The following is a 12,690-nucleotide window of genomic DNA, read 5'->3' on the forward strand; positions in this document are numbered from 1 at the left end:
TTTCTATCCGTCTCGACGAGGAAATTTTCGCAAAGATCAATCGATTAAACAGTTAAAGCTTGCTAAACAGATTTGAAAGAACAAGATTCTGGTCTACGAAGAAGAAAATGCGGAGAATCAAGTGGTATGAAGCTTCAAAGTCGAGTTATCGAATACTAACATTGGCCATGAACAAGGTCCAAAGCATTACAGAATATAACACTCGACTGCTCTGCTGCTGCTACAACAGAGCCAACACTTACAAACCTGTAAGAAGAACACATAAACTAAAGAAGCCACATGAAACATCCCACAGCAACGAAGAAGTTGATTTGATCCGTAAAGGGTTAGCATCATTCTTCGAGTGCCCCCTATGAATGTCGTTCCCCCCGCCATAAACTCCTCTTGCTCTCATAACCGTCGTTGCAGCTCCAACTTTTATCTGCTTACTGTCCTGCAAATCTGCAGATGTAGCAACACAAGAAAGCAGTTCTTACACACTGTTTCTCAAGTGCAAGATTCAAAAGACTGTTAGATTTGTTACCTTTTCTGGGCCTCCCCTGCTTCAGGTGCTTGTAAGGATCATAAGCTTTGTTGGTGAAATAGGCTTCAGATAGACAAAATGGAAGGAGACAAAGGCAAAGAAGGGAGATGAGGAGCAAAAGGAATGGTCCTTTCCTCATGTTTGATTGATTTTTGGTGTTCAAATCCAATCTAACGAGCAATGGAGGGGGGCATACATGTTTTTAACCACTAAAAAGAAACAATAGTGGCCCCCTATAAAGGTGTATAGCTCACAGACAGACATATTTGGATAAGAATATATACTCAAATCATCTTTTTCTTTCCTTTTCTTTCACAAAAGAATTCAAAACTTACCTCTTAAAAAATTGAATGTGTGGCTTAAAATGAAGTTCCTTTTGTAATTTCTTCTTGCATTGTTCTTAAATTCTAGGAATATTGTATCACTAACATGATATTCCTAGAATATAACATTAAAATAAGAAATCAACTCATCACCAAGAAATAAAAACTTGAATTGGTGGAGCAAAATAAAAGATGTGTAGACAGAATGTAAAGGAAACTTAAGTGGAGAGATAATGAAGATGGAAAGAATTATATGATAGAAAGTGTGTTTGTATGGTTATGATTCATAAGAATTAGTGCTACCTGCATTGATTATGATTGAACTCCCCTAAGCTGATTGTCAACTAGCAGTAGAGGCTTTTTGGTGCTCAAAGACATGTCCTCGATGAGTCTCAATCTCAAGGGCTGTATTGTACCTTAATCTTCACCGAGCGCCTTCTTGATGGATGAGTCTCAAGGGCTGGCATTGTACCGTAATCTTCACCCAGTGCCTTCTTGATGGATGAGTCTCGAGGACTGCATTGTATCGTAATTCTACCTAACGCCCTTTTGATAGACGAGTCTTGTGGGCTGCATTGTACCGTAATCTTCACTCTCAAGGGCTGCACAATCTTCACCCAGCGACAGGCAGAATCCTTTATAGACGACATAAATCCGTGACAAAATAAGTGGCCATGATGCCACTATCCACTTAGTGTCCACCTTGTTAAAACTGAAAAAGAAGCAAAAAAATTAATTACTTGTTTAATATGATTCCGAAGCGATAGGGTTCTTGAAGAGAAAGGGTGAAGAAGAATAAAGTGCGATGAATTGATGAAGATAAGACGGCAAATCTTGTTTTGCAAAATTCAGGTAACTCACTTTAGAAGACAAAAGCTATAATTCCTTACCTTCTTCAGTTGCCCTGATTCTGTTCCATTTCTTTCATCTGCAACAGAAGCCATTAGACAACAAAAAAATGAAGGAACATTCCCAATCATCTCACCTCATCTCATCTCATCTCATCTCAAATTCGAATAAACAGAAGGTTACGATGAGATAATCGCGAAGAAATGTTCGGACGGAATAAAACCTTGGGAATGCCGGTAGCGCGTTGCCAGTCGCGTCTTCGTCAAGCGTCGGAGGGCGATTTTATTGGCGAGTTCATCGAGATCACGAGGGGGAAGCGCATTGCTACTGTGTTTAGCCTCTTTGATTGCGAGGCAGAGGAAGTTGTGCCTCTGAGAAAGAGAGGCCTCCATTTGTTGTTTCGTTGGGGAAGATTGGAAGTGCCTGTATCTGTGTGATCGAACATGGAGTTAGGTTGAGAGTTTGGTGATGTTGAAGACCCACCATGGGGATTCTTTGCAGGAATGGGGACTCCATTGAAGGAAGAAAAAACAGAAACGAGGCTAATGTTGGAAGGGTTCGTAGGACGAATCATTCATAGCCATAAAACAACGAAAATCAAAGAACGACATTCGGCCAGACGACGATCTATGGGAACCATCTGTAAACCTTCTTTTGATACTGATCTTCATGGCCGAAGAGGATCCGGTGTGTTTATCCGCCCACCGATGCTCCGATGGATGAAGGATATTCCGGCGGAGTACTCCGGTGAAAGAACTCGAATCATCGCCATGATAAGCCAGACAACATGGTGACAGAGAAATTAGGGCTATTGGAACAGGGAAAATCGAATTCGAGGATCCGAGAATCGAGGTATAATGTGTAATCGCATAGATTTAGACTACAATGAAGATGAAGTTCAGATTTTCGTTTCAAATTTTGCCGCGTTTTAACAATTGAAGTCGTCGGAATTTTCCTTTCACAAACATTTTCCCGGAAAATCCAGATTTTCTTAGTTCTTGTAAGCTCCGTGAGATCCGTGTATTTTCACCATTATTTAATTATGGATATCTTCTAAACATTTATATAAAAAATTAGCGGTAGTTTTGTTTGTTAGGATCTGTTTTTTAAGGTTCAACTATAAATTAATCTTTAAAAAGATCAATTTATTAATAAAAAATTAAACTAAATTAAGAACCAGATGGACATAAATTTCAAAGTTAAAGACTAAACTTCAAATAATTTTTATTTTTTTATACTAAATTTATTTTATTTTTAGTCCATACATTTTCAAATGCTTATTTTTAATTTTATTTTAATGTTAATTTTTTAATTAAAATATGGTGAAGCAATAAATGATAAAGTACATTCCAAGGCATTGTCGTCAAATAAGAAAAAGTGCAACCAACCATCACATCACATCACATCACATGTACTTCTCCTTGTCTATTTCAGTTGAGTATTTAATAATCTTTCCAAAGGGAAAAAAAAAAAAAAAAAAAAAAAGAAAAACCAAGTAGTTTATCATTAACTATAGCCCAATTTAACAGCCAACAAGTGCCAAAGAAACAATAAAATAAAAAATAACATGATTTAACATTTTTTTTAATAAAAAAACATATTCAGAAAGAAAAGAAAAATAAAAGGAAAACAGGATCCCTTGAAGGGAACGCTCTTTTTGAGTTATTCAGCCATATGATTTAGCCATGCTTGGAGAGCAAAATCCATGGCATTGCGGGGGGTTCATTTTTCACTCTCAATAGACATGCTACAGACTCCGAAAAAACAATATACAACTCAATTAAAATTACCTGTTCTTTGTAGCCACCATATCAGATAATGAAATACATGTTGTATGTCACATGAGGAAGGCAAATGGAGCGGGGAGCGCCGCGTCAAAACCAAGGACGAGAAGTTTCATTCGATGTTTGTAACAAGAAAGCTTGAAGCAGTAAGATTCACCTTAATATGCCAGATTTCGACAGCCTTCGATATCGGATGCCATCGAGTCCAATAATCCTTGTCCAGACACATTGGAACTAATCGTCTTCAAAACAGCATCAAATATATCTTTCCTAAACCTGTCGTCTTCCACCTTCTTAATGGCCTCTTTCACCACCTGAAAATCCAAACCACCAGATATAACAAGTTTCCCAATTATCTCACCAAAATTGATGGGTGCTTTTGGTAAATCAATGCCTGCGTCATCGAGCATGGAAGCATAAAGCAAGCATCCAGTCCCAATGTCACTAGCTGTAAAAACCTTCCTGGAGAGTAAATAGTCCAGAAACTTTACAACTGCTTCAACACATGGTGGGCTTTTCTCTAGGGCCAAGGAAATGGCTTCTTTTACAACCTCAGGGTGGTAAGCTGGTGACATGAGTTCTTCCACGCACTGTAAAGCTTCATCCAAAATCCGGATACTGAAATATTCTTCAAGAAGAGAGTGAGTTTTCTTTCTGAGGTCATCTTGTTTTAAAGATGCAGCTGGAACCTGTGGTCGCTCTGCAGGTGGAGGAACTGTTACTGCGGCAATAGGTTTATGAACCTGACCAGAGGGCTCTAACCCATGACCAAAGTTAACAGGACGAGTAGTAGATGCACCTGCACCCTGCAATAGAGCACTATTCTTATTACTAATAAGCCCACCAGTACCCTGGGGAAGAAGCCTTGCATTCAACGCCGATCCTTTGCCAACGAAGGATGCTGAGCCACGCCCAGATCCATCTGCCCCCCTTGGTATAGGTCGGGTCCTATGTACCTCCCAATTGTCATTATCCATGCCTGGCATACCAGGCATCTTCCTAGTTCCTGGCATGCCAGGCATCATACCCCCAAAACCAGGTCGATTGATAGGGAAGCCCCCAGGGCTGGTGTTCCCAGGAGAACCAGACACAACGCCACGATTATTTCTCATATTAACAGTAGCACCAGGACGTAGTCCCAGATTTTTTTCTGCCTCTGTATGTATTTCAGTAATAGTTTTGGCTTTAACCTGTAGGAAGAAAAGGTTGAAGGCATTAGAACTAAAATCCAAAAATTTGTTCAAACAACCAAAGAAAGAAAGAGAGAGAGAGAGAGAGAGAGAGAGAGAGAACAAGGGTCTACCTCTTCACGCCTAGGAACCCAGTTGTTGGCACGCAAATCAAGAACATCACGAACCATGAACTTCAGTCGTGGGGCCAACTGAGTGTGTGTGGTCAGTTCTTTCAATCGGCCAAAGTACATGTCATTTATACGTCGTGACTTAGTGTTCTCGTCTAGCTGCTTACCTATGGTGTTAAAGAATTGACAGATGGCCTCAACATTTTCTTCGGCAGGACAAGATTTGTTATCGGGTCCTAAAAGTTCCTGAACACAACACAAGCTATCAGAAAAGGCAGAGCATTTTACAAGATTTAAAGGAAGGGTGAAACAATCAGCAATAATTCAGAAGGACATCAAATAAAGACCTGCACAATGTGGTGGACGATTTTCTCAGGCACCATCTTTTGCTTCAGAAGCTCTCCAATTAATCGAATATTTCCAAGAGTACGAAGTTTCAAAAGTCTGTCTTTATCCCTGCGTTCGCTCTCTTGCTCAGGGGCAGTCATCTGCCTAAGCTCTTCCCTCAACTTGTCAGCACCTTCAAAAGCCTCCTGACAGATATTTAAGAGGACTCGTTTAAAAGTAACTTCTCTACCACCTGGTTCATCAGACGGAAATTGTGGTAGCTTCTGATTCAGATCGGAACATAATTGAGCATACATGGGGCAGAATGTGGGTTCAAGAACGGCCTTGTCAAAAATAAGTGAAATGACATCCTGCATTGCAAGCAAAGTGAGATGGGGGGAAAAAGTAGCATCATTCTTGAATCAAGCGAGTGGATGAAGATAACCTTCAAAATATCAGCGGAGGTGATTCCAGAGTCAATTAGCTGACCCTTAAGGAGATCGAACTTTTCTGGTGTTAGCTTGTTCAATATCCTGCATAACCAATGCACTTTTTCGTAAATACCACAATATTCAATAGTTAACAAAGGTTTTGAGGCATTAGCCACAAAGGTCACCATCAACTTTGAGGCACGGCTTTTGGTATAGGGGATTAAGGGGCATATAGAAGAGGCATCCACCTCGATTTGAACATGCCAAAGCGTAGAGAAAAGGGATTGTCGGTTATCATTTCAATTTTAAGTGGCTATTGAAGCTTTTAATTCTGTCTTGGAAGTGCACAAAGCCTCTCTGCCTCTTGTATATAGGCGATCCGGAGGTAGGTGATCCAAAAAATTTCTAGTACTACACAGAGTATATAGTACTATTCAAGTATATACTACTATTCAGCATCTGACGGGTCATTAGATGATGTTATTTTACTCTATGGGTGCACACAATTATTAAATGCTTCTTTTATGGCTAGCAATGAATAGTAGTATGGAACCTTTCCTGCCGTGGTACTTGAAATTTTCCCGTAGGTTACCTTCACCTTCATGCATTAATGAAAAGAATTTGAATTTGGCAGTTAAATGAATGTCATGTATCTGTTTTGGCTATTATGCAGGATACTTAATCATCTGTACGTTTAATTTCTGAAATAAATGTGCTTGTGCATGGTAAGTATTGATGTGGATCTCTTCATTTAATGAGGTGAGTTATTTTGATTCATTGGTTCGCATGGATGGTCTTTCCAAGAGGCTAGATTATGTTGTCAAGTGCATGTAAGGATGACCTAGAACATTTAAATGGGTCTCAAGTTTCCAAGAAGCCTCATTCATTGCTATGTGACCAAAGCATGCAAATTTAAAACAAGTTTCAGCGAATGAAGGAGATGAGGTTCTAAACAAGGCCTTCGTTAGCATATACATTGCAATATTGTTTCAGAAAAATCTTCTTACGGATATGAAGGCAGTCTTTGTTCTTTGATTGATGAGGGGCATTCTGGTCTGGAGGCCCCTCCCTGCTCCAATTGATCCCTCCGAAACTATTGTTATGGATCCAAGAGCTTCTTTGGGCCTTCTAGGCCAAGTTCATCGTCCTTCGTTCGTTCTCTTTTCAGTAAGGAAAATCTATTTCAATTTGGTTTGGAATCCTAGATTTCTTTCTAATGAGACTAAGCTTTAACATAGTTTTGGTTTTCTGAGAGTTTCTACCGGCAACTTGCTGTTTTAGTGCTTCTACTTCATTTTTATTACATGGAATTTCCTTTTGATGACCTCATTGGTGGTCTTCCTGCTTTCGGTTATTGGCTCTTTAGTATGGTAGCTTTTCATTGACTGATCTTTTGGCGCTGTTGGTTGGCTTTGGTGTCTTGCTCCTTGTGGCTGTGGCTATTCTTTCATATTTTGGGGTCTTTGTGTGGTTGGGTCCTTTTGTTCTTGGAGAGCCTGTATTGCTCTTCTTTTCTTTTCTTTTTTTGGCTTTTTATTTTCAGTTTGGCTGGGTGTTTGATTATATTTCTCTAATACACTGTTTTACATTATTATGATTTCAATCCCCCTTTTAAATTTATGTAAAATACTTTGTCTGCTTACACTAAGCATTAATACTATTGACCAGGGCCTCGTGACTGAAAATGGCATAGAATGCCTAATTGTAAGGGATAGGGTGAGGAGTACAACAAAACTAAATCCAATTCGAAATTATAAAAGGAAGTGAAAAGGAGAAATTAGTAACTCATGTCATTAATGTGTATTACCCCTTTACAGTCTTCAAGACACGATCCTTATCAGAGAGAGTTCCTCTCCTAGCTGACCATGGTACCTCAGCTTTGATTAAAGCAGGGGGTCCTCCCTAAAATAAGTAAAGTAATGATAAATAATTAGACATATGGCTTTAACAGCTACAATTTAGAAACAAATGAGCGTAAGTATAAGTGCCCTGCACAAGTCATTTTTCCCCCACTAAATAAAATAATTTTGTTTTTCAGAATTATACATATATCTTGTCAGGGATTTTCTCGATAAACTGTGGAGCAACACATTTGTTCAAAGAAGGGGTTGTACAAGGATGTAAAGGAAAAGTCTAGATAAATTTAAACTAGAATATCAAAATTCCCAACTACATAGAAGCAGTTAGTTGAGCTAGCAACGTGTGAGAGTTAAATTACATACTTCAAAATGTACATCATAAAGTTTACAGGGAACAAACTGTGTGTGTGTGTGTGTGTCTTCAATGCTAATTGATTTTGGATGAGGTTTGAGATCTTGTTCTTGTTTAAAATAAAAGTTAGTGGAGATGTTCTTTTCTGAGTGCATCATTTCAACGAAATCAACTAATGATGAAAACTGCAGGAAGAAATACAAAAATTACCCCTTGGTTAGGAGTGGTTCGGGTCCAAGATGAGTGAGGATCTTGACGATTCAATTGATTTGCATCTTGCTGTCTAGAGTCAAAATGACCACCAAAATCTCTATCCCGAATTGTTTCCCTGGACCTATCCTCTCCAGAAGCAGAGAATTGGGCAGAACGGCCACGCCAGTCACGATTGTCAGGCTCAGAATAGCGATTCTGAGACGGATTAAGTTGCTATAAAAAGGACAAGGAGATGTTACAGAGAATCATCAACGAAGAAATACTTCAAAACCCTGCTTTTCATAAATTACCCTTAACAAATTTGAGTGGAATCAGATGGTTAAGAATACCACTAGGTGCAGATAAAACAACTTTAAATTTTAATGAAGGACCTCTTATAAACCTTCCAGCACCCCCAAGAGAAAGCAAGAAAACAATCAATCAAGTGAACGACCAACATACTTACATTGCTCTCTCCACGACTCCAACTTTGTTCCTCGCCAAAAATTTCCACTTCAATATCCCGTTTAATTTTTAGTATATCATCTGGAACTTCCACGACCTTCAAGAAACAAGAGGAACCAATCACTCAAAAAACATAAAGAAATAGCTACGTGATTCTCTACAAATTCTACGCAAAAGCATCAGTACCGGTAACTGTGACTTTGAAATATTTAAAGAGTACTTAAAACGAGAAAATAGCTATCGTATGTTTTTCTTTATTTAGAAACAAGGAGAGGCGATGATCATAACTAAAAGAACAAAAAAGATTTAATGAGAAAATGCATATCAATCAAATTATCCCTTTAAGAAGCCAAAGTTATATATTTTTATTTGATTCTGAATACGAAAGTATAAAAGTTCACAAGATATTCACGGAGAGGAAGTAGACACATGCGCCGTGGAGACTATTAGCTTATTTTGATAAAAATAAATGAGGACATGGTGTTTACTTCCTGAAGCTGCAAAAGCTGATCTCGGGTATACCGAACACGCTCACGACCCTCAAACCGTGAATCTCCAGCCTATTAAAAATGGAAAATGAGGGTTAAAACAGAATCCAACGAGAAATAAAAATGATGCCCGTACAAAATTAAAAAGAGCAACAATATACGACCAAATATTTCTGGCATTGGATCAATTCAAGATGAATTAAACCGGAAACTAATAATTAACTTCCATGATTTCCACATCCCCATCGATTAAGAAGCCCAGATTGCAATCTTAACTCCACCAATTCAAATCAAGACGCACAAGGAAGCAATAAACCCCATCACAATTGATAAACAAAAAAGCAAATAACCATTCACGTCTGACATATCGAATCCACAAACCCGCACGCTCAAACGGTTTCAGAAAACAAGATTAGGACATTGAAAGGTCAAGATCCAAATCAAAGAACAAGTGTTGGTAAATAGAATCCAATAAAAGACCATCGTAGGCACATACCTTTACAGAAAAGGAAGAGGAAGAAGCGCCATGTGGACGGAGGGTGGGGAGATCAGAGGAAAACGAACCAAAGGCAAAAGAAGATGAAGATGATGAGGAAGATGAGGATGAAAGCTCAAAGCGAGGACCAAGGAGTCTAGGTCGACCGCCACCAGGTCTCAAGCTTAGAACCGTCTGATCACCTTGCTGCATAACTCGATCTCTATCGCTCAAGGAGGATATCTCCGCCGCAGGACCAAGAAGGAGGAGGAGGAGAGGGAAAACGAAGGAGAGAGAAATCGGAGGAAGAAGATTCAGCGGCAGTGCGCGCTGAATTGGATAGGATTTGAAGAGAAATGAAGCTTTTGGTTTTTATCCGTTTCTCTCTCTTGTAATGAGGAGAGAGAGAGAGAGAGAGAGAGAGAGAGAGAGAGAGAGAGAGAGAGGTCTGATAAACAGAAGAGAGAAAACGATGAACCGGTTGCGGGAGCCTAAAAAAACCCTCCTTTCCCACACTCTGCTCGCTCGTCCACGCCAATCTCTCTCTCTCTCCCCCTCTCTCCCTCTCTTTTCTTTTACCCTCCATAAATATAATTTTCCATTTTCTGATTTAATATTATAATTAAATACTATTTTAAAATATATTCCTTCCCATCAATCTTAAAAATTTTATTTACTTGTGGTAAAAAAAAAAAAATCTATAATTTTTTCATATTAAATTATTTAAATGGTCAAATTTATAAAATTTTAATTTTACGTCTAATTAATCCATCAATTATTAAAAAGATATCAAATAAGTCACCGATCATCTTTAATAAAAAATCATTATTATAATATTTATTTCTAATTTTGGTTGATAATTGCATTTATATAAGTTAATTTAAAAGTTATAGTATGAAATAGTAATAAATGGTTTAATTTATTTACTAATTAATTTTATTCGCCATACGGTTGTTTTTTTATTTTTAGATTTTGGTCGAAACATGTTTACGATTATATTTTTTTTATTTTATTATTACGTCAGAGTTGATTTCCAAGATGATAAATATTTTATTTGATTAAAATCGTTTAAAAAATAGATATTTTGTTCAACTTTGTTGAGATACATGGTTTTTAAATTTAATTAGATTGTTCATATTATAAAATATTATAACATAAACTACCTCTTAAATACTTAGTCCAATTTAAAAATTATAAAATATTTTTTTTTATTTAACTATTATCAAATATTTAATAAAAAAAATTATAATTTGAAATATTACCTTAAATAGCTAAAAAAAATATATTTAATAGTAGTTGGAATTTAAATAAAATTGATAAAATCGTGAGTTTATTTAGTTTTTATTCAAACGAGTCGGCCCAACCAGATAATTTATTTGTATATATATTTCTTTTTAGTGATTGAGTCCGTTTTTATTTATATTAAGTAAGTAATAATTATAATGGTATTTATTGCCCACAGATTAGGTAATTACAGTGGTATTTATGGTTCACAAATTAGGTATTTATTAATTGATTAAAAATTTCCCTTTTTTAGTTGAAGGAAATGATTTCTATTTAATTTGACTTTTAAAATCAAAATTAATATCCTATGATATTTAGAACATAATAATAATAATAATATAATTGTGTTAAACATCCATTATGCACTTTCCAATTGCACACGCACATTGCATAAGTGGAATAAAAAAAAAACAATATAAGTAATAATATTAATAATACTTTATAATAAGCTAATTATGACACTCTTTTATTTAATTATAGAAAATATTCATTAATTTTTAAAAGATATTAATACCCAAAAAGCTGTAACCAAATATATTATTATATATAAATTAAAAGAAAGAGTAAATGAAAAAGAAAAATAACCAAATATAGATTAACAATATTATTTAATTTAAAATGTAAAAAAAAAAAAACGTAATATTTAAAAGTTTAATGATATTTTTGAAAAATACACGATTAAATATATTTTATATTTTATTTTTTAAATTTATTGGTACTAGTGAAAATTTTGAAGTTAAATAATAATAATTTGAATTTTTAAATTTAATAAAATTTAGAAATATTATTATGTAATTTTTTGGCCTTTAATATAGGAAGGTATTTCCCGCCTCCAAACGAGGAAATCGAAGGGAAGTGGCGAGATTGGAAGCTCCCGGGAGCGCCGTAGACGCATACAGATGATATGCACAAACACGACCACGTCTGGAAATACGATGCCACAAGTTCTTCGACCTTGGGGTCGTTCGCCACGTGCGCCAGCTCTTCGCCATTGTCTCCAGACCCGATCTATTGTTGTTCGATGTCGTTGTTAGAGGCTAATCTTCGATCTCTCTGTCTATACCCATTTAAGAAATGAAAAGACTAATATTAGGCCAGAGAATTTTACTTGTGCACTCACGATTTCAGCTGCTTCGAGGTTTGAGGATGAGTGGATTGGCGTCTTGTTGCAGGCGCATTCCATTGTTGGTGGGGCGGCGTCAAATTTGTCTGTTGGGTATGTAATCGTTGATTTGTACATTAAATTTACGCGCGCCGAGTTGGCGCGCAAGGTGTTTGATGTTGTGCTTCAGAGGGATACGGTTCTCTGGAACACAGAGAGTCCGATGTCTATCGAAGTCAAGCTGAAGCATAAGTAAGATTGGAGGCAAGCAAGTAGACAAGAGTGTCAAAAATAGGCTTGATAAGAGCCAAATAGGGCCTCGGATGTTAACCTCAAAAGTCGGAATTTCAATCTGAATTTTGGCGTATGATTTTGGACAAATTTGATGTCAAGTCTGAATCGCTAGGTCCGCAGCTTTCAAATCAGTTGTTCATAAACATCATCGATGTTGAATATTAACTTGCTGTGCTGCAGGTACGCAGCTGGTCATGCTTAAAGCATGGCTTTGCAATTCTCTTGCTTCAGAAATTGTGTGAATCCAGTAATAGTTATTTGCAAAGGAGAATTAATGGTCTTGGCTAGGTACCACAGCTGTTGAGGGTTTTGGAAGTGAATTGTCTACAATGGTTGCATGAAGAATCGATATTTATTCTCTTCTGTATTTATATTTTTGGATACTCAGGGGATCAGTTTGCTGCATCTAAGAAAAAAATTTAAAGAATGCGTCTCCAAGAATGTTAATCCTTGAGGTACTATACTATACTATACATGTGCTGTGTGTTATGTATAATTTTTTTTTCTTAACCTTTCGTTTTCCTTGTGATCAGTTTTACTGGATCTTTCATATCAGTTTTTTTCTCAGTTTTGATTTCTATACTGTTCAATATTATATTATTCTAGAATCTATAAAGAGTTTAGTTTTCTATCAAAAGAAGA

The 12,690-nt window shown here is 36.8% G+C and overlaps 2 protein-coding genes across 4 annotated transcripts; both read right to left on the bottom strand.

Moving 5' to 3' along the window:
• Positions 1–96: 96 nt before the first annotated feature.
• LOC111780387 lies at positions 97–2,007 on the bottom strand. Of its 3 annotated transcripts, XR_002812847.1 has the most exons (4): positions 1,919–2,007; positions 1,737–1,774; positions 524–1,558; positions 112–441 (listed from the first exon to the last, which is right to left on the bottom strand). XR_002812847.1 is itself a non-coding variant. In XM_023660768.1 (2 exons), exons 1-2 carry the CDS (start codon positions 660–662, stop codon positions 239–241), a joined length of 342 nt encoding a protein of 113 aa, XP_023516536.1. In that variant the 5' UTR covers positions 663–961; the 3' UTR covers positions 97–238. The 3 variants fall into 3 exon arrangements, 1 of the variants encoding a protein (XP_023516536.1); XR_002812846.1 differs by lacking the exon at positions 1,919–2,007 and having other exon boundaries at positions 1,737–1,828; XM_023660768.1 differs by lacking the exons at positions 1,737–1,774; positions 1,919–2,007 and having other exon boundaries at positions 97–441; positions 524–961.
• Positions 2,008–3,182: 1,175 nt separating this feature from the next.
• On the bottom strand, positions 3,183–9,923 carry LOC111779859 (eukaryotic translation initiation factor). The gene is made up of 9 exons (XM_023660036.1): positions 9,390–9,923; positions 8,894–8,965; positions 8,407–8,502; positions 7,959–8,174; positions 7,345–7,439; positions 5,552–5,639; positions 5,127–5,477; positions 4,783–5,025; positions 3,183–4,669 (listed from the first exon to the last, which is right to left on the bottom strand). The coding sequence occupies exons 1-9, from the start codon at positions 9,579–9,581 to the stop codon at positions 3,638–3,640; spliced, it is 2,385 nt and encodes a 794-aa protein (XP_023515804.1). The 5' UTR covers positions 9,582–9,923; the 3' UTR covers positions 3,183–3,637.
• Positions 9,924–12,690: the final 2,767 nt, after the last annotated feature.

Source organism: Cucurbita pepo, chromosome LG18 (assembly GCF_002806865.2).
Source record: "Cucurbita pepo subsp. pepo cultivar mu-cu-16 chromosome LG18, ASM280686v2, whole genome shotgun sequence".
Lineage (NCBI taxonomy): Eukaryota > Viridiplantae > Streptophyta > Magnoliopsida > Cucurbitales > Cucurbitaceae > Cucurbita > Cucurbita pepo.